The sequence below is a fragment of the Colossoma macropomum genome, unplaced genomic scaffold, assembly GCF_904425465.1.
Source record: "Colossoma macropomum unplaced genomic scaffold, Colossoma_macropomum, whole genome shotgun sequence".
Taxonomy (NCBI): Eukaryota; Metazoa; Chordata; class Actinopteri; order Characiformes; family Serrasalmidae; genus Colossoma; species Colossoma macropomum.
This window is the reverse complement of record NW_023494788.1, coordinates 9,325,834-9,344,783: the sequence shown is the minus strand read 5'-3', so window position 1 is coordinate 9,344,783 and position 18,950 is coordinate 9,325,834. Positions and strand designations below refer to the sequence as shown.

The 18,950-nt window shown below is 41.4% G+C and overlaps 1 protein-coding gene across 1 annotated transcript in view; it reads right to left on the bottom strand.

Annotated features, from left to right (window-relative positions):
• dock4 (dedicator of cytokinesis 4) overlaps positions 1-18,950 on the bottom strand; it is a 104,738-nt gene that overhangs the window by 41,621 nt on the left and 44,167 nt on the right. Inside the window, exons 13-20 of the mRNA XM_036568283.1 lie at positions 15,806-15,931; positions 13,683-13,807; positions 11,325-11,487; positions 10,010-10,116; positions 9,752-9,908; positions 7,968-8,065; positions 5,992-6,075; positions 4,772-4,872 (exon numbers count right to left, since the gene is read on the bottom strand). Coding sequence (XP_036424176.1) covers positions 4,772-4,872; positions 5,992-6,075; positions 7,968-8,065; positions 9,752-9,908; positions 10,010-10,116; positions 11,325-11,487; positions 13,683-13,807; positions 15,806-15,931 — 961 coding nt within the window. The remainder of the gene's footprint in view (positions 1-4,771; positions 4,873-5,991; positions 6,076-7,967; positions 8,066-9,751; positions 9,909-10,009; positions 10,117-11,324; positions 11,488-13,682; positions 13,808-15,805; positions 15,932-18,950) is intronic.

The window sequence follows — 18,950 nt, the reverse complement described above, 5'->3', positions numbered from 1 at the left end:
GCAATTACAGCTGATATTTCAAACGAAGCTTTCAAAGATCGTAGAGTGGGAGAGAGAGAGAGAGGGAGAGAGAGGGAGAGGGAGGAAGAGAGAGAGAGAAGGAGCCAAGGTCTGGCAAAAGAAAGTCTGGCGATAGGAACAGCATGTGAGTGATTAGAACTGCACCCTCACCCACCCACGCACACACACACACACACACCTTGATCACACACGTGAGAAAATGACACTCCACCTCATGTTTCAACCCACACACCAGCACATGCTAATCCACCAGAGAGTGAGGGATGAATGCTCAGGGCCTGAAAAGAGGAGGAATGAGAGGATGGGGTGAGGAGAGGTGGACAGATGTCAAGGGCTGAGAGAATGCAAAGTTAATTAGTGTGAGAGAATGAAAAAATAAGTCAGAAAGGGGAAAAATGATGAGAGATACGCTATAAAACAACACCAATCACTGTACACTGTTACAATAACAAGGCACTGCACAGGCTCACTGCAAATTATGTGAATGCCCCCTTAAAGGTACAACGTGGTCCTTAAGGTGCAGTCGTTTACCTTAACTGATTTTTAAAGAAGAAACGTGCATAGTTGTATCTTTTCACAATTTTTTGTATAGAAAAATAAGCTAAAAAGTCTAAAGTCAAGATAGGATTCAAAGACTTAAACCCCCCACCTAAAAAAAAATAATAATAATCTTGTCCTTTTCAGCTTGCCATTTTGGAAGTAACTTCACTGTCTTTGTGTGATGTTTGGCTGTTGGTGACCTTCCCCCATTCCCTGTGTGTGAATTAGTTTCCCTCTCTGACGTTTCAATAAAAAGCATTCTACTGAGCAGAAAATGGCAGACTCCTGTGTCTATGCTACACTGGTATCAGAAGTGAGATGCGGCCGCTGAGCTTAAAGAAGTCGAATGCCGCATCAACCACCTCGAACGCCGGCGACAAAGAAAACACAGCCCGGAAGGGGGTACCAAGGGCTATGCCTGCCCCCTCCCATACAGGCCCAGTCAGCTAAGAGTGAGGCTGCTGTTTGGGGAAGATGGCAAAGGAAACAGCAGAGTGAAGTTCAGCAGCAGAGCCTAGCTGGAGCCTGGCGAGAAAGAAATGGCACGTATCCGCTTACCATGCTACAATGACAAAGGTGCCTGGGAGCTGTACCCCGCACAGCTGCAAATGGTCCTCTGGCATCATGGCTGGTCAGCGGCCATCATCATGACCTAGCTGCGTTTGGCACTACAGGTGCTTTTGGATCTGCCGTTGGAACAACTTGATGACCTGGCATTGACCACAGCCCTCCAGCGGCATTTTCGGGCAGGTGCCTGCAGTGTGATCAGTCAGGCGGCTGCTTTCAGAGAGGTGGAGGCTAAAGGGAGAGCAGATAGGCGTGCTGGCAGCAGAGCTGAGCACGATGGTTTGACAGGCGTACCCTGCATTTGAAAAGGCTGCACAGCTAGAGTTGGCGCTGGAACACTTCCTGAAAGTGCTGTTGCCGGAGGAGCTGAAATGGCACATGCAGCTTGCCGCACTGGCCAGCCTTCAAGCAGCCGCTGCTGAGGCAGAGAGGGTAAAACTCATCCCCGGAGTAAAAATGCTGCGGCGATTAACACAATACTGTGCAGGAAGAGGGGATACTGGGCCAGTGAATGCTGTGAAATGAGCCAGCGAACAGGAAACAGGAGTCAGTCTGGAAGACCAGCTGCCACTGTGGACGTGGTCAAATGCAGCAATGCAGCACAGACAGGAAACAGCTCACTGCCCTCATTGACATCATGTCCTTTTTCAGCTATAAAAGTAGCTTCCATAGTAGTAAGTTTCATGTTGGAAGTGACTTTACCATCTTTGAGTGGTGTATAGCTGTTGGTGACCTTCTCTTATACATATATATATATATATTATATATATATATATATATACTATATACACACACAAAAGATGTTTGGTGCTACAAGACTACCCACCAATTAGTATCATGCCTAAATTGCCACACAGTATGTCACATCATGTAAGGTTTGATTAGATTTCTTGCCAAACTTTTGCTTTAAGCTAAAGGAAGGATCAGTTTGCAAGAGTGTAACGCTAAATCAGAGAGCAGAACCCTCCACAGTTAGCGGCCCACACACACTCACTCACACACCACCTCTTAGCCCCCACACACACACGAGTGGAAGGCAGTGTTAAAGAAGCGTCTTGTCAGAAGAGGGAAGCAGGTTAGCAAAGATCAAAAAAATAAACTCTGCTCTGAGCTCAGCTACAGGCCTCACACTCAGAGCACAAACACACACACACACTTTCAAAGAGCATGAGTGTAGAGAGACTACAGCATAGAAAACTGCACTGTAATACTGATAATCAATATTTTTGTGCACATATTATTTTGACTGTTACTGATCATTTGCAGCACATGCATAAAAAGCATACTTAATACTTAACAACCAAATGTTAGGCTCTTTCTGTAAGATATCTCATTAAAATCATTAAATATCATATCAACCCAAGATACTGATTAAGTCTACATGATTTTGCTCTTTTCCCAGACGTAGCCAATCAGCCAAGACATGTTTGCTTCATTAGTTTTGCCCTGGAGCTATGAAGCTAATATAGTTTCAAGTAATCAAGTATCATATCATATCAAGTAATGGTGGCTTATGATCACCAGTTAGCACCTGGCTAACTGCATGCTTAAATCATCACTTACCACAAGCACACAAGAGAACATAAGTAAGCTACCGCCAAGTTTTCAGGAGATAGATTGTTTTGCTAACAAGTAACCAAAGCTTCATCAGCATTACGCATGCAGGATAAGGTGACCAGACGTCCCCGTTTTCCAGAGACAGTCCCCGGTTTTGGTGGCCTGTCCCCAGCTGGAGCTGTCCCTGAAATGTCCCTGTTTTTAACAGTGAACTAAAAACACACAGGAAAGTCCTAAGAAAATCTGGCAGCAGAGCAGATGGGCAGATGTTTCGTGTTGTGCTTGTTTTGACCAAAAGAGGGGGCTAGCTGCTGCTATTGCTACGTTCACATCACAAGCCTCATTGCTCAAATCCAATTTTTTGCTCAAATCCGATCTCTCTGACACGATGGTTCACACTCATTTAGGTAAGTGACTCAAATCTGTCATTAATGTGAACGAACCGGCGTTCTGAAATGACCTGCATGCGCACATCCTACTCAGTAAGGCCACGTGAATGAATGGTGTGCGTCACATGCATCATCAGCAAACAGACTAACAGTCAGACTGAGCTTCACTGTGAAGATAATTAACTCTGATCAGCTCTCAGCTGTTCATTATTAGAGCGAGACGAAGGCGAAAAAGGTGAGATGTGTTTCTTTTCCACCGTTTACAGGCTTTAACTTCAGTTTGGCGCTGCTGCCATGGTAACGCTGAATGAAAAAAAGCACATGAAATGGCCACAAATCGGATACATATCCGATCTAGGACCACATATGAAAGTGACTCAGGTCGGATTTGAAAAGATCGGATTTGCGTGTCCACACAGCTCTGAAAACATCAGATCTGAGTCGCATTATGGCAAAAAATCGGATTTCAACCTGGTAATGTGAACGTAGCCTTATAAAACGGATAGTTCCGGTTCTAAACTTTGACTGGCCGAGTCGCGTTCGAAGCCATTGTAAAATACACAATATACACACGCCTATGACCCCATCACAGCAACTGAATACTGTATTACTACGCCACGGCACGTAGAATCCTTGTGTTGTTAATGGAATAATCTTTGACTCTCAAGGTGCTCGTATGGACCACTGAGAGTACTGATGAAGTAAGAAACTGTTTTTGATTAAAATGAGAACCTCATAGCTTATTTTCTTAAATAGAACTAGGCTGGCTAGCTAACTAACAGGCTAAAGACAGCAATATCACAGGCTTGAATTAAAGTGCCTGCAATACGATTCACTGTAAAATGGCAATATAAAAAATGTCACTTTATTGACCGCCGAACTGGAAATGCTCCCGGTTTTCATTTCTGAAGTCTTTTCACCTTAATGCTGGATGTCTAAATGTCCACACTCTTGCCTTTATTAGCTGTTTATCTTAAATAGACTTGCTTATGTGGTTCATGACACTTCATGACCCAATCCCAAATGTAGTCCCTAGTGTGCAATAGAAATTTTGAAATTCTAGCTTCTACAGCCAAATAGTGCCCTACTTGTTAAGTATGCATGTGGCTGCAAAAAGCAGTTGCAGCAACCATCTCAAACTCTGAATTTTATCTGTTCTTTTGTCCATTTTACATTGGCCTCATAGCCTCTGCGCAAAAAGTAAGAAATAAACTTCAGACACAAAACCTGTCTTGGCTGACTGAATGCATTTAAGGTAAGAGGAAAATTGCGTAAATTTGATTTATTTTGCTGAACAAAATTAGTAAAGTGACTAAGTAAATCTGCCACAATCTGGAAAACCAAAAATTTTTTACATGTTTTGAAACCTCAAAATATCCAACCTCCTTGCTAAAAAAAAACAGCAGTGTTTCTGTTGGTTCCTTGTGGTTTTGTAATGTGTTTTGGCTTTTCCTGATAGGTTATCACAGTGTATATGATTCTAATGGTCTATCAGGTGTTCCTGGACTGATTCCAGATTCATTTGATGGTTTCCTAATGGGATCTGTAGATGTTCTACAGGAAATTACTGGACTCTAATCGTAACCATTAAGCCAATTACCGCCAGAAAGCAAAACTATAAAGTTTTAATCCGAATGATTCTCATAGTCTTTTTTCAGCAGGACTGTAATGTTTCGTGTAGTGTTAGTGTTGCTTACCGGTATGACAGGGCACCTGCAAAGTGGTTCTCTATGTAGTTGTCCATGACGGGCTTGAAGTGCTGGAATTTACTGTCCTGCAGTAAATTGATGACGTGCACCTGCACAGCAAACCAAATGAGCTTCAGTTCATCTATCACTGCTCAGACAAGTTATTGTTCACACTCACTGCAAACAATCATGCTTATTTGTGGCCAATCCCAACAGCAGTGAATACACATTACTTCAGTTTTCAGAGATTTACTAAATAATGAAACGGCATGTCAGTAATGAGTTCTGTATGTTCAGCGGCTTATCAATAAACCAGCGGGTGGAAATGTGCTATTGTACACTATATGTCCAAAAGTATCTAGACACACCTTCTAATAATGAATTCAGCTACTATGAGGTGCACTATTGCTGACAGAGGTCTTCAGTTGTGTACACTTAGCTTGTATAATCTCCATGGAAAAACACTGACCAATAGAATGGGATGCTCTGAAGCAGCCACACATGAGCCTGAGGTCACTATGCCCAATGCCACGCGTCAGCTAGAGGGGTATAAAGCCCCCAGCATTGGGCTGTGGAGCTGTGGAACTGCATTCTCTGGAGTCATTGAGCTCCGCCCAATACCTCTGGGATGAGTTACAGTGATCAGAACTGATCATCCAACATCAGTACCTGACCTCACCAATGCTCTTGTGGCTGAATGCAATCAATTCCTCACAGCAATGTTCCAATATCTAGTGTAAAGCCTTGCCAGAAGAGGACAAATTCCCTATTAATACCCTTCACTGCAGAGGAAATGCTGGATGAGCAGATGTGTACAAGCCTTTGAATGCGTTGAATGCCTTTCAGAGCGCTGAACACACTACCTTATGATAAATTTCACTGCCATCTAAAAGTGCTTATTACTTGCAATAACGCAACTTTTCCTTCACTTCAGTGCCTGGAAATGGACTTTCTAAAACAAAGACAACCATCACGCAACCGAGGAGAAAGCTCAAGCAGTTCCGTTATGATAAGATCCCCGGTGTGAGCCAACGCAATTAAACGTATTTTGTCAGCAGCTCAGTGGCCGTATTTGGCAGGTAACTGTGGCAACACAGCAGAAGAGGGGACGAAAAAGACTAGTTATTTAAGTCTGCATTGCATAACATTCTAAAGCAGAGGATGTGAGACGGAGTACTTGTAAAGGTTCTCCGCATTCCCACTCACACAGAGAACAACACATCCCTTACCAGGCAGTCAAACACCTTTAGTCCATATCTCTGCGGACTCTCATCTAAAACAGCAAACAGGGTGTCCAGCGTGTCCTGCAAAAACTGTGAGGGGGCAGAGACAGAAACAGAGATGAAAGATACACATAATACTGTGTAAAAATTTTGAGCCACCTGTGAAAAATATGGGTATAAAATATTTATTTGCTCAGAAAAGCACACAATGTCTATAAATTACTAAAGCTGAATGTTTCCGATGGGATGGATAAGTCCTATGTGTCCTTCAGTTTCACAAAAATATGGATGGACACACAAATCCACCAATCACAGGTGAGAGACAGATGACGGACACACAAATCAACCAGTTACACACAGTGAGAGGCAGATGGCGTGTATCTCAACTTCACTTCATTGGCTCAGAACTTGTTGTGAGTGACATATGATCACATAATAAGATGGAATCAAAAGTGCAGACTCTACAGATTCAGGAAATATTTGCACCTTATTTCTGCGCTGTATTATCACAAAGATCTTAATAGAAACATTGAAAAGCATCTAATTTTATGTGCCGGCACATTCGTCGACGCCAGAGGGTTAAAGCTGAGAACAGATTTACATACAATGGTTGAGAAACATTGGCCCTCTTTCACCAAAATCTTCCTAAGTTTTTATTCAATGTGTTCTTGAGAAAAGTCCCAAGAAAAAGTCTACGTCAGATTCATGACGTGTTCTTAAACCGCAGAATTGTTCACGCCCTTGTGCTCTTGAGTGTGTGTAGATAAGATAAGAAAACATTGGTGAATGTCAGAATCTTTGTGAAAACTGCGTAAGTGGTTTTAAGAAGAAATTTCTTCTGGACTTGAGTCATATGACTTGGACTTGAGTCTGACTTGAGTGACGAATTTGATGACTTTAGACTCGACTCGAGAAAATCAAGAAGGACTTGGGACTCGACTTTGACTTCAACAGCAGTGACTCTGAAAGACTCGAGACTCAAAGTGGAAGAAATGTGGAGAGTCTGACTGCAGATGGGACTCTACACTGTCGCTTATTTTTCATGTGAATGGATTTGTTTCCTGCCATAAACTGAATAAACAGCAGCGTTGTCAGATGTCTGTCACTGTGTTTATGCTCGGATTATTTTATTTTGTAAGAGAAGTGAAGCATTTAGAGCTCAAGTTTGCCTCCATAAGCTGGAACCAAGCGAAGCATCAACAGCATCAATGCGCCCTCACTCAGCACTTACACTCTTACTGGAGAAACTCACCACGCGAACTGACCATTTTCCCCATGATAGCAAAACAAAAGAAACACAGCTCTCTCTGTCTGACCGATTTTAACAGCTTCTGCAGGTAAAACAGGTGCAACATTCACCATCAAGCTGAAGTTTTTTTTTTTCACCAGCTTCGTATTGGAATTTGCCATTCCACCTTAAATGGTGCAGCTGTTAGGTGCCAGAATGTCATTGCTACACCAATTAAAGTGGTATGGAAAATTCTAATAAGAAGCTGCTGGTGAAAAAAGTCAACTTTGCACATTCACCATCATTTAGCTTTTCTGTAAACTTTGTTGAGCTTGATCGTTTTGGTTTCTGTTGTCATTTAAATTAAATTAAAACTAGCAGTTGTTTTTAATTGGCTGACCTAGTTTTTATTGTAATCCTGTATATCCAGTGTTCTCAAAAATCATCAAAAATTATCTTCAAATATAAAGATAAATATTTAAAATTCTGTTCATGTGTAGTTGCACTACTCTTTGCGTATACTAGTATGCCTGTTATGGTTATCTGTGTACCATGGATTTTGTTTTTTAGTTGGCTGCTAACATGCCATCATTAAACGGCTATAGTACTGTTACCATTGTTCAGTGTTATGGCCTTAAACTAACGAAGAATGCATACTGATTTATATAAGACTCGAACATTAGGACTATTGACTTGAGACTTACCTTCACTGACTCAGGTCTTGAATCTCTTAAAACATAGGCTAGCAAATTACCTTAACTATCTCAGAACCATCTATGTCCTTCAGCTTGGTCAGAGAGTCCGTGATCCGGTCTGGTTGGGTTCTCCATTTCAGCAAATCCAGCATGTCACCTGCAGGTTAACATGAAACCGATATGAGCTGAAACATGATCACTATGAAAATATCTATTTTTCATTAAGGCCTTTGCTGATAGAACAGCAAATAGCATCAAAGCCCATTTATCATGTGCAGTAAAAAGCTTGCTGAGTCAGGATAAACTCTGCTCCAGCATGCATATTCTCCTCATGACGCTAAACACTGCGTAGCTGTAGTCAACCAGGATGATGTTCACCACACTGCTGCTAAAGAAGATGAAATAAAGCAATGTCACATGGACACAAAGCTCCCTGAAGAGTGAGATGACTCCCTGACTGGCTGTGTGCAGAGTTTTCTCGCAGTGTTCTGTGGCTCAGGGTGATTGGAGCGCAGCTGCTGGGCCACTCTGAGCTCTGTCTGAGTTATTGGGCTGAGCTCCAAGGTCAACAGAGGCAGGTGTGAGATCAGCATGCAGTCATCTCTCCTGCACACTCACGCACTCTTTCATGTCTGCCGCTGCATCGGCTTCACTCATACAGAGCACAGGTCCATAAATAGCTCAGAAAGGTCACAGACGAAAGGTCACGTAAGGAAGAGGATGGAGCTTCTGCGCTCTGTGTGCGTACGGTTACGCCAATTAATCGCTCAGATTTGGAGTAACAGAAGATCATTTATGAGTGTGGTAGACCTGTGATGTTCAACTGCAATGAAGTACTATTTCATTAACTGGAGCATTTTAAAGTTTTAAAATTCTGTGTTGGGATTTTATCAAAAGTGATTTCATACACAATGGAATTAGTATAATTACTGCAGAGCTCTGCTGGTGACATCCTGTATAAATAAAAATAATGCGTCGCCACGACTTAGTAAGACATGGGAACAAGATAATGAAGTTGTGGCCCTGACTTAGTAAGGCATGGGAACGAGATCCTAATGCGTGGCCACGACTTAGTAAGGTGTGGGAACGGGATCCTAATGCGTGGCCATGACTTAGTAAGGCATGGGAACGAGATCCTAATGCGTGGCCATGACTTAGTAAGGCATGGGAACGAGATCCTAATGCGTGGCCATGACTTAGTAAGGTGTGGGAAGGAGATCCCAATGCGTGGTCACGACTTAGTAAGGCATGATCTTACTTCCACACCTTACTAGGTCGTGGCCATGACTTAATTATCTCATTGCCATGCCTTACTAAGTCATAGCCACACATTAGGATCTTGTTTCCACGAGTTAATAAGGCGTGGCCATGCATTATTTTTGTTTATCTGTCACCAGCAGGGCTCCATAAATTACTGACAAAGATTAGGCATGCTCTGAATTTTTAACTACTGCTAAAAATGGTCAAAATGGGAAAAATGCTATGTTTGGTTTACCAATGAAAGAGAAAAAAAGGTTTTATAAGCCCACAGCAAAGTCTTACAGAAGCAGGAGCAAAATCTATTAACAAATCATCTGAATGATAATAAACACAAGTAAAAACATTGCTTTTTTCCAAGGACGTGTGAAGCTGGATTCATAGATTGTTGAGCTCATTTTGGACTCAAAGTGGTCAAATCTATTCAGTTTTTTCTAAAGCCCTGCTCAGCACAGACTTGTTCAAACAGTTTGAGCAGCAGTAGATAAACAGGGGAAAAAAAGAGTCATCTGCATGGAGCTCTTTCTGTGAGGTACATTAGACGAACTTCAAGGAAAATGGTTAGTAGCGTGGAGCGCTGCTGTACCGTTCTGGGTGAGTTTGGTGGAGCAGAGCAGTGAGAGGATCCAGAAAGACTCTTTGCTGTTCTTCATGGTCTGGTTGTTCCCAGGCTGCAGGCTGGCTTTAGAGAAGGGAAGCTTGAGGTAGCGAGAGCAGTCCTGCAGGTTCGCTGTTTCTTCACACTGACAGGAGCAGAAGGGAAGAGTTAATACTAACACACTCACATATATACTCTCTCTCTCTCTCTCTCTCACACACACACACACACAGAACCTTCCAGTACCTTGTGGACGATGAGCTCATGAGTTCCATCAGGCAGTGTTCTCCCATCTTCTTGCATCAGCGGAACGAAAGAGTAACCAAACAGCTTCTTCTCTCCTTTCTCCTTCGCTGTAAGAGCACACAGGAAACATCTCGCGTCAAATCTTAAAGCAGCCCTAAACATTTTTCAACACGCTCCCTGTATGCAGAAAAAAACAGAAACTCAAAACAAACGAACAGATGCCAATAGGGATGCCTTAAAGGGCCCCTTTTGCTCTACTGTATTTTTATCCTCAAAGGTCGACATATTTGTGCAGTTTTATGTACCCAAAATAGTCATAACTCATTTCTGCATGACCACTTCCCAACCTCTCTCTTTATCTTTGTACAATTAAACAGGCTGTTTTGTTACGGTAACTTTAAGACTGATATATTTAAATGAGCTCTGCTCTGATTGGCTGCCCTAAAGCAGTCTGGGCTGAAACACTGCTTATACAGGGAGATTCACTCGTAAGAGGCCCCAAATATTCTGTTGTAACTCCCGTTAGGATTAAGCAATCTGAACCAAAAAATAGTCTATACACCTTGACGTATGTGTAATCGACTGCATTACATGCGATGCTGTAAGTGATTTCCGTTTTCTGCCAGACACATGAAGGGGTACGGGGGTCTGCACCCGGAAGTTGCAAGCAGAGGTTAAACGTCGCAACGGCTGTCCGGTCCCTACCTCATCGCTCCGACGCAGGGGCATCCCAGCTTGTTCAAAGCTCCATATACTGAGGAGCACATTGCATGTTGTTTCGTTCAGATTGCTTCATCCTAGCAAGTGTTATTACAGAATATTCAGGGCCTCTTTCGAGTGAATCTCTCTGTACCTTCAGTATTGATAACCAGGGCTAAACTGCTGTAGGGCAGTTTTTCCAAGATATGAGCCCTTTAAAGCCAAAAGCAGCACTTGCAAAAAGGAAGTACAAATTTCAACGTAAGCAATGATTTCTGCTTTACTGATTGTGTTATATACTGAATGTGTTAATTAATTTAATTAGTATAAGTGGTGAGAATTCATTCTATTCAGTAGTACTGCTGCTGTATCAAATCCAAGCATTCCTAATTATGAACAGCACCACTCAGCAAAGCAGCTCTCTAATGAATCACTGAAATCTCAGTCACAGCTATCTGGGATGTTCCACTGAATATTCTGTGAGCGTTCTGATGAATCAGTCTCCACAGAGTTTCCTCCGAGTGCAGTGGGACGGCAGCACTGCGGCACAGCTCTTAATCACCATTAATAACCTCACTGACAGTGTGTGTGACGGTGGCGGAGTGTGTGTTCTTACTGGAGCAGTGTCTGAACTCGAAGCGCAGGTGTGTCACCCTGAAGAGCTCCGGAGGAACAGTGAGCTTAATCTGCTCTGACCAGCGCGGGCTGTTACTGTGATACAGAACAAACGAGTGAAACTCGTCCGCCCCCGGCTCACCTGATCCCGAGCACACCAGACCCTGAGAGAGAGAGAGAAAGAGAGAGAAATATGGCCCACAATTTCCACATTGGTGCATCCCCAGTATTTTCAATAATCGAATATGTTACAACACAACAGCTGTAGCTCTGTAGTTTGACTTAATTTACGGATAATTAATGGATACTTCATGCTGGTTATACAGTTGGCAAGTCCAAGACTTAACCTGTGAGGATTATCATTACCACCTCCTGTCATTACCATCACACAGTTGCCACATGGTGATTCCTATGGCAATTCATAACTTGATCAAAGCTATGATCAGGTCTTCAGTTCAGAACATGCACTGAAATGAAAATACTTGCCCGAAACTGAAAGTGCTTCAAAGGCAATAATCACCATGTTGGAAAAGAGAACTGACAGAACTACAGGACTAATTTAGTCTTAAACAGCTACATTAATAATATTAAATATTAAAAGTTATGGGCATAAAAACAGTTGCTCTCATCTAACAACAACAGTGTAGTAGAGGTTCAATCCACCATTTACTGCTGTACTCATGAGAGCTGAAAGTGCGGCTGCAATTCCTTAACTGAGATGCATGGAGCTGAAAGTGCGGGTCTAAAAGTGTGGGGGCCAAAGTTGCAGTACTGCGGCTCTGCAGATGGATACTACTGATTACAAGAAATTTAGCTTCTTTAGAACCCATGTGTCAAACACAAGGCCCATGGGCCACATCAGGCTCGCCACACAATCCCATCCGGCCCGCAAAAGTATTTAAATTTTCTATTAATATTAGCCCGTTTCACAATGTGCTGCACTACAGTCCCCAGCATGCACTGCAGCGTAATGTGTTCCGACTCTCCTACCCAAACAACAGTCTATGGGACAGCGATTACACCTCAATTCTACACAATTCAGTGCAATTCCACACCAGTCATATCACCAAATGCATTTCAGCTGCAGTTTAACCAGTATAAACACTTAACCTCAGCTCAGCAGCTCAGAAAACGAGCCTATGTTTTAATGAATTTGCAGCAAAGAAAGGATGTCAGGCGTCTAGTTAAAGCAAATGGTTAGGTTTAAAAGACTGAGCACCTGGGGACATTTAAATTTTGAATATTTCAAGTGTCCATGTAATCTTTCAAGGTCTACTACATATTAAAAATACTGTCTGTATTTTACTGTTGAAGTTTCTGCATATTTTGAATAAACAATGTCCAGTTTGGTTTAGAGCACAACATTAATTTGAATAAAATTTAAATAAAAACATTCTTTTTCTTTCCCACAGATTTGATTCCATTTTTTAATATGGCCCCTTTACTGGTTTAGTTTGACACCCCTGCTTTAGAGCATAGTATTGTTGCGAAGCAACCATGGACCTCTGAATGCAGAGGAGAACGTTCAGTTGACCATCGCTGTATTTTGCAGTCATTTCATGAACTTCGTGTCTTATAACAATAAACATAAGATGCAAATGCAAAAACCTTTGCTTTATAAATACTTTTTGGTCACCAAATTACCATTGTGAGCCTTATTTCGCACCAAGCTAGTGCACTCCATAGGAATTTCAATACTGGCTCATACTGCATCTCAACAATGCACAATATTGCAAAAAATAGTCATTTGGGATTCAGCCACATCCTTACTCAACAAGTAGGGCACTATTTGGCTGTAGAAGCGAGAATTTCAGAACTTTCATAGCACACTACTTAGGGAATACAGAGCCGTCTGAGATTCAGCCTGGGTTTGATGATACTTCAGACTGAAACACGGACATTTAAAGCATGTAAGACATTCAAGTGACATTCTTTTGACTTTCATATTGCTGTTTTACAGTGAATCATATAAGTACTTTAATTCAAGCCTGTGATATAAATGATGGAGTTGTTTAGGCTGTAGGTATCTTTTAGCCTGTTAGCTAGCTGACCAGCCTAGTTCAAGAAAATAAGTTGTCATCCTCTCAGTTTAAACAAAAACAAGCAGGCAAAAATTATTCCAAAAAAGCACAAGGTTTTTTCGTGACGTGGCGCAGTAATACAGAGTTCAGTTGATGTGATGTGGTCATAGGTGTGCGTATATTTTACAACAGCTTTGAACGAGGCTCAGCCAATCAGAGTTTAGGGCCGGAGCTATCTGTTTTATAACGTGCCCTTAATTGAAGAATCACCTATATTTTACTGATTGTATTCTCAGATTTAAAAAGATTCCTGTTCATGGATGTGTTTCTGGGTTTACCTTTAGTACTTGGCCATCTCCTCCCAGCAGATACACAGTGACCTCCACGTTTCTCGCCACACTCTTCCCTCCTTTCTCAAACTCGCCTCTCTCCAGCGTCACATACAGATCATTCCTCACTTCACCTGCAGTGAAAACCCACAAAGTGTTTTTCATCACTCATCGAAATGCTTTATGAAGTTATCATCATAAGCATGTGGAAAATTGTAACATTCATTTGGCACCTCTGACCCCAATAAAGTCACTCTGTCTCAAACAGCATATCTGAGCTTGCCCTTAGACTCCAAACGTCATAGGTCAGTTGAGGTGAGAAAAACACTATAAGACACCACTAATTACTCTATTAACACAAGCTGTGATACGTCCCCCATGAGCCGCCTGAGAGTGTGAAAGCCAATACGAGCATGCAAATTGGAGACAGCATCTCAATGGACAGGACAGATGTATCTCAATAGAGGACGTTCTGAATTAAATAATTTTTTAAAAAAACTTAATGACAGTATTCAGTTGTCCTTTATCAATGCTGTATAAGAAGCTTGTGAGAAGGTCGATAAATGGCCTCTAATAAACAGATAAGCTGCTCCCTTGAGTGTCTGCATCTGAAGATGAGCAAACTGTGCAGGCCACATCACTGTGAGTAATCAATACTCCATTACATTACGTACACACAAGTCTTCCACAGGGAGAGATACGCTTGTGTTACATCACAGATTGAACATGGTGTCATATGGTGTTTCATGGTGTTTCACAGCTGTTTTTAAATGCTGATGCCATTGCATCATTAACCTGTAGAAGTTGCCGTTTTCACTGGTAATAACAAGCATCCTGCAATTTTATATGAATTATTTCACACACACAGCTCATTGCAGGATTTGACCAAAAGCACAGATTATAATCTTTCAATCAATACCACATTTATAATTGTAAGTAGAAGCGAAGCAAAGGTATTTTATGGTTTAATAATTTTCAGAGCCTTATTTGGTGGAAAGAAAAAGTATCCTTTATTTTTAAATAAAATGAACGGAAATAAGTGGACAAGCAACAACTCAAATGCTTTAATACAGAATACAAATTTAATGTAAATGTAATTTATTGCGTAATTATGTATTTAATTATGTAAATAGGTCATTATCTTTAAATAGTATAATGGAATGGCAATAACTGTAGACTTCTAAAGGAAGAGCAGTTACTTGAGACTGCAGTGTCATAGAGAGTGTATTAAAATGTCTTTGGGTAGTCCATTTGACTAGCTTTATAATTTCATAAACACATAAAACCTCACTAAAGAATACAGTGGTCACATAAACTCAGGGGATTATGCTTCCAGTCACAGTAACAAAAATATATATGAAGTTAGGACAGGATAGGAGGGGACAGGATAGGACATGATGGGGCAGGACAAGATGGGGCAGGACAAAGGATAAGACATTATAAGAGGATAGGATAGGATAGGTAAAGGACAGGACACGACAGAAAAGGACAGGACATGATATTCTAGCATAGAATAGAATAGAATTGAAAAGAATAGGATATTACAGGATAGGATAGGATATGATAGGATAGGATAGGACAGGATAGGGTAGGATAGGACAAGATATTTAAGGATAGGATAGGGTAGGGTAGGAAAAGAAAGATAAAGGATAGATAGAATAGAATAGAATAGAATAGAATAGAATAAGAAAAAAGGATAGAATAGAATAGAATAGAATAGAATAGAAAAAGAAAAGGACAGAATAGGATAGGATAGGATAGGATAGGACGAGATATTTAAGGATAGGATAGGGTAGAGTAGGAAAAGAAAGAGAAAGGATAGAATAGAATAGAATAGAATAGAATAGAATAGAATAAGAAAAAAAGGATAGGATAGGATAGGACAAGATAGGACAGGATAGGACAGGATAGGATAGGATATAACAGGACAGGACAAGACATTTCAGGAAAGGAAAGGAAAGGAAAGGAAAGGAAAAGCATAGGATAAGATAGGATAGGATAGGATAGGATAGGATATGATATGATAGGACAGAACTTGACAGGACAGGAATTTCTCAATGAGAGGTTAAATGTACATTTGCTAAAAAAGGAATTGTTTGGCATGATGATGTTGAAAACATTTTTTCTGTCACCTGGCATGATGATATCAGAGAAGCCGAGTCTCCGGGTGATGGAGACGTTGCGGGTAAAGAGGCGCATGTAGTCCTTCTGGATCTGCTCCAGGTTCCCGTGTAACAGCTGCAGTGAAACGGCAAGTCCTGCAGGAAACAGCACAAACACAGCACAACTGTACTGAACAGCCACAACATAAAAACTCCAAATACCTCAAAACCTGGGTACTCTGAAGAATGCAGTAAGTGGGCCTGAGCTCGTGCAGTCACAGTCCCTAACGCTCACTGCTGCTGTGTTCTCCATTCTTAAAGATAAACAGCACAAGGATCTTTCATCTGCATTCATCATGCACACTGACAATTTTGACATTTCAGCATGAGATTTATATTCTGAAGTCTCCAATCCTTTTGAAGAAATCTCGAAAATGATTTTTTATCACAGAGTGAGGCATGATGTAGAAGGCAGTTCATCCCTTCTGCTGTCGTACAGATAAAGCCACCCATGTTATATTGCATTGCTATTACAATTTTCCATGGTTTTGAGATGTGCTCAAAATGTGTAGGTACACTTTTAGAACCAAAAGGTTTCTAATGTTTTCTGGCTGTAAAATTCAAGGAAAATATCTTTATTTTGCTATTTAATTGGTGTTTACATTATGTGGAGGTTCTTCACATCCATGGCTCCAAATAACCATTTTTGGCACCTTTATTTTTAAGAGCGTAGGTTAACAACCCATGGAAATATTATGTATCTCTGTTTGCTACTGATTCTCCACCTCCCAGCACAAAGCCTAATTATGGCCGTTTTATTTCATAACTTACAGAATGGGCTGCCCACACATGGCCACTCACCAACACAAATCCATTCATATCTCCAACATTAGTCAGACCAGTGAGCCACTCTTATGTAAGCTACTACTCGACCTCCTCCACAAAACACAACCATAGACAATGCAGCAGAACAGACCGCAAACAGAGACCTTGGGTATGTGTGCTTTGTTACGATAGATGGGGGGCAGGATGACACAATCGCCAAGTCTCAAAAGGGCAAACAACATTTGGCTAGCATGCCTTGCAAATGGTTTCTTAGGTGCAGTGAAAGAGGTCAATAAACAGGGCTTTGAACCTTGTCAGAATGATGAAAGGTTCACGTTAGCAAGATGGCAGCAAAGGTGCCCATTACAGTCGTCTCAGAGGAGAGAGATAAAGCAGAAAAGGTTAGCCATAGCCTGCGCTCACAGTACACCGCTCGATAGTCCCTTCCAGCTGCTATTGACAGCTAATGCACACATGACTAATAATTGGCGTTTAATGGACGACACTTAGAAAAGCCCCATTTAACAAAATTGAATTATGGGCGAATGAATTGCTCATTAATCAGTCGATGTAGAATTAGTCGGCTCTGGCAGACTAAGCTGAAAAGAAAACAGCCCTCGTCCTTCCCAGACTGGGTAGGCACTTCAATGATGCTATTTTTTCTCATTTATTTATCTACAGTGGAAGGGTCTGGAAAGATATATGTTTATAGTGTGGTATATATTTATCAATATTAAATAAAAAGGCTTTTACAAAAGCCGGTTCCTTACAACAACAATTGGCAAAAAAACATTTACATAATTTCCCCCTTATCCCAAATGTAGTCAATCAGCCAAGAAATGTTGGGTGCTTTGCACTGGAGCTACATGAGTACTGTAGCTAACAAGTAATGGTAGCTTACATATCACCAATTAGCATCATTTACATTTACAGCATTTGGCACATAGGTACATTTACAGCATTTACACAGGTAGGCGAGGGTGTGTTTGGAGTCTTGCTCAAGGACTCTTATTGGTATAGTGTAGGGTGCTTACCCAGGCAGGGACTGAACCCCAGTCTACAGCATAGAAGGCAAAGGTGTTATTCACTACACTACTACTATTATGCTAACTGCATGCCTAAATCATCACAAGCTCACTTTCAAACTGCTGCATGTCATGTTAAGAAATCTCAAATATTGCTTATGTGGTGATATTCTGACATTTTAACCTAATCTTATTTATAGGGTCCATTTAATATTTGTGTACTTTTATGATACTAAAAATACACATACACATTATCTAAGCCGCTTATCCTCCTGGGTTGCGGAGGGGGCTGGAGCCTTTGCCAGCAGTCACTGGGTGGAAGGCAGGAAACGCCCTGGACAGATCGCCAGCCCATCACAGGGCGGACACACAAATATATACATTCACACACATTCACACCTAGGGGCAATTTAGCATCTCCAATTAGCCTGACTTCATGTCTTTGGACTGTGTGAGGAAACCGGAGCACCTGGAGGAAACCCACACAGACATGGGGAAAACATGCAAACTCCACATGGAAAGGACCCTGGTCGCCTGGCCAGGAAATCAAACCAGGCCCTTCTTGCTGTGAGTGACAGAATTCAAAACAGACTATTTTTGCAGTTTAGTTTCCATATATGAACCGCATGGACTATGGAGTAAATGGTGCATTTTGAAACTTTGACAACATTTACATATTACTTCAAACTCCTTTATTAACAAAAAAGTGAGGGAAATTCAGTTTATCCATAATGTTGATGTATTTTGGTCCATATTTGTCCGTTTTTATTGATAACAGATTGTCATGCCATTAGATTTTTTGGCCAAATTTAAAAAATTATTTTCCCTAATGATTAACCTGTTCACACCTGGTAGTGCCTCCTATTAGGACTTTATCTGGATAGGGCTTGTCCACATAATAATGCAGGTGTAAATGGATCTTAAATTGACGTCTTAATTGACGTTGGCCATAACCTCAGTGGCTAAACTGCCGTCTTCTTAAAAAACATAGGTCGAAAGCCAGTGTGAGGAAATGAATAACGTCGTGCAAAATTGTGAAGGATACAGTAAAGGTTTAAGCCACGTACACATTGTGAAAGGCAGAAAAGGTGTTGAATAAAAGTGCTGCTCATTGTCCTTTTCACAGAGCTCATTTGGTGAAGCAGTGAGACCTACGTTCTGCAGCCTGGAAATCATCTGTAGGAGCGAGCTGGGCAGCGCTCTGTAAGAAGCTCTGCTATTTATATCATAAGAGGAAAGAAGAGAGGAATTCTGCTCCATTTGCTAGACTCTGTAAAAGCAGCCTTTCCAGAAAGTTTGGCCATTTACTCCTGAGGCATTGTTCT